This window comes from Otolemur garnettii, unplaced genomic scaffold (assembly GCF_000181295.1).
Source record: "Otolemur garnettii isolate 467f Iridium unplaced genomic scaffold, OtoGar3 scaffold00038, whole genome shotgun sequence".
Lineage (NCBI taxonomy): Eukaryota > Metazoa > Chordata > Mammalia > Primates > Galagidae > Otolemur > Otolemur garnettii.
The window spans coordinates 3688857-3691843 of NW_003852433.1; the positions used below are offsets into that span (position 1 = coordinate 3688857).

At 43.9% G+C, this 2987-nt stretch overlaps 1 protein-coding gene across 1 annotated transcript in view; it reads left to right on the plus strand.

Moving 5' to 3' along the window:
* The first annotated feature begins 79 nt into the window (after nt 1–79).
* CCDC117 (coiled-coil domain containing 117) overlaps nt 80–2987 on the plus strand; it is a 17515-nt gene continuing 14607 nt past the window's right edge. Inside the window, exons 1-2 of the mRNA XM_012805192.2 lie at nt 80–135; nt 355–405. Coding sequence (XP_012660646.1) covers nt 80–135; nt 355–405 — 107 coding nt within the window. The remainder of the gene's footprint in view (nt 136–354; nt 406–2987) is intronic.

The following is a 2987-nucleotide window of genomic DNA, read 5'->3' on the forward strand; positions in this document are numbered from 1 at the left end:
CCGGCGCAGCCGCCGATGGTGACAACTTTAAGTGCTTCTCGGACAGTGAGTTTCCTCTTCCACAAAGTGAGGGACAGACATGGGTCCTAGTGAGAGCGTGGAAATAAAGCGCCTGCACGAGTGCGGCTTCCCCACGTTGGTCCTCCCAGGTCTGTCTCCCCTTCACTTGACAATGGCAGGTTTAGATTTCAGTGTCTGGTTCGTCGGGACACTCAACATTACCTCACTGACCCTGTGACCTGTATCCATCCCTCTCGGCGAGGAGAGGGACATTTGGTATGTGGGGGTGAGCGAGCTTACAGGGAGTCTCAAATTTCCCAATTGACTGGGGGGTTTTTTTGTTTGTTTCAACAGTGTATCCATTCACTGTAAAAAGAAACACAAGCGAGAGGAGGAAGATGATGAGTAAGTTTCAGGGGCCAATCATTCATGTATGGCCACTGTTAATTTAATCTATGTTAAATTGTATCCTAAACTACTTATTTTGAGTGAAAAAGTAAAACATTAGGTGGTGTCTGGAAGGAGGCGCAGGAAACTAGTAACATCAGTTGTCTTGTAGAGGAAGTAACTGTGAATGGCTTGCAGACAGGTCAAAAAGACTTTTTACTCTGTAGCCGGTTGAAATGTTTGAATTTGGATCCATGTTAATATTACATGCACAAAGTAAAAGAATTCACAGATACATATATACTCTGTGAGCCCTGTTTCTCCTGGAGGCGCCCTTGTTTCCTATGTTTACTTAGCAAGATGATCTAAAAACTTACAAGTTTATAACTGTATATGCTCCCAGTTGTTTATATTTGTAGAAAGATACAGTTCATAACTGTGCAACACATTGATCTTTTACTTTTGCACATTGATCTTTTCCTTTTGCTCTACTGTAGCTTGTAGCAGCAGGTAGAGTTCTACCGAATTTCTTTTCCACAGTTGAGCAGAATTTTATTATAGGATTAGGTATAGATAATTACCCTCTCTCCTACTGATGGATTTCTAAGTTATTTCTAATTTTGCTGTTACAAATCTGCCATGACCATTCTTTTGAAGTTCTTCGTAAATATTTCCAAGTAGAGATACATGTATTCCTTCTTCTAGAATTACTGGGTTTAAAGTATGGGCATTTAAATTTGTGAAGAAGAGTTTTGGCCAGTTTATTCTCTTATTAACAGTGAGAATGTGTGCTTCCCTATTTTCTTCTCACAACTGTTTTCAAACTTTCGTATTGCTGCTTAATTGATAAGTGAAAAATTGCATCTCATGGACAGTGTGATAGCAAAAAAGAGTATTCCTAGCACTCTGGGAGGCCAAGGCCGTTAGATTGCTCACAGGTTTGAGACCAGCCTGAGCCAGAGCAAGACTTCATCTCTAAAAATAGCCAGATGTTGTGGCCAGTGCCTATAGTCCCAGTTACTTAGGAGGCTGAGGCAAGAGAATCGCTTAAGCCCAAGAGTTTGAGGTGGCTCTGAGCTGTAACACCATGGTACTCTTACTGAGCGTGACAAAGTGAGATGAGACTCTATCTCAAGAAAAAAAAAGGCTAAGGCGCCAGCCACTACACCCAAGGTGGCGAGTTCGAATCCAGCCCAGGCCCGCCAAACAATAATGATAGCTGCAACCAAAAAATAGCCGGGCGTTGTGGCGGGTGCCTGTAGTCCCAGCTACTTGGGAGGCGGAGGCAGAAGACTCGCTTGAGCCCAGGAGTTGGAGGTTGCTGTGAGCTGAGATGCCACGGCACTCTACCCAGGGGGACAGCTTGAGGCTCCTGTCTCAAAAAAAAAAAAAAAAAAAAAACTAGGTGCCTATTGCTCAGTGGTTAGGGCACCAGCCACATACACTGGGGCTGGTGGGTTCAAACCCAGACCAAGACTGCTAAATCACAACTACAACAACAACAAAAAAATAGCTGGGCATTGTGGCAGGCGCCTGTAGTCCCACCTACTTGGGAGGCTGAAACAAGAGAATCACTTAAGCTTAAGAGTTTGAGGTTGCTATGAGCTGAGATGCTGTAGTACCTACAAAGAATGAGGCATAGTGAGACTCTGTCTCAAATAAAAAAGAAAAATGAGTGAAAGAATGCCCCACAGAGGATATCCAAATGACCAAATAAGAAAATATTCAGCCACCTCAGTCATTAGGGAAATGCAAATTAAAACTGGTGAAGTACCACTCTGCACTCAGATAGTAGAGTTCATGGAGAGCATCAAGAACTCTTATTAAACACTGTGGTTGAGAGTATAAATTGGTACAAGCACTTTGGAAAACAGTAGCATTATCTAGTAAACTTGGAGGCATGCATACCCTTTGACTCAACAGTTCCCCTCCTAGAGAAATTCATACATATAGTATGAGACACGTACAAGAAAGTTCATAGTAACTGGAGGGCCACAGCTCATTGCTTATAAAACATTAAAAAATGTAGACTTGTAGACCAGGTGTCCTCAAACTATGGCCCGCGGGCCACATGTAACCTGCATAGGATATTTATTCGCCTGCCGGATGTTTTTGCCACCGCTGCCTGTCCTGCTTAGCAGCCGACTCATCCCAGGGCCCACAGTCCAGCCCTCCAACAGTCTGAGGGACAATGAACTGGCCCCCTGTTTAAAAAGTTTGAGGACCCTAGCTGTAGAGCTAGCTACTTGGGAAGCTGAAACAACCCAAATGTCCCCAACAGGGAAATGGATAAAATAAATCACAGATTTATGCATTGAAGTTTTATACAAGAAAAACATGACTCAGCACCTGTAGCACAGTGGTAATGGTGCCAGCCACATACACTAAGGCCAGCAGGTTCGAACCCAGCCTGGGCCAGCTAAGCAACAATGGCAACTGCAGCAACAAAATAGCTGGATGTTGTGGTGGGTGCCTGTAGTCCCAGTTACTTGGGAGGCTGAGGCAAGAGAATCACTTAAGCGATTGAGGTTGCTGTGAGCTGTGCTGCGACAGCACTCCAAGGATGACATAGTGACACTCATGTCTCCAAAAAAAAAAAA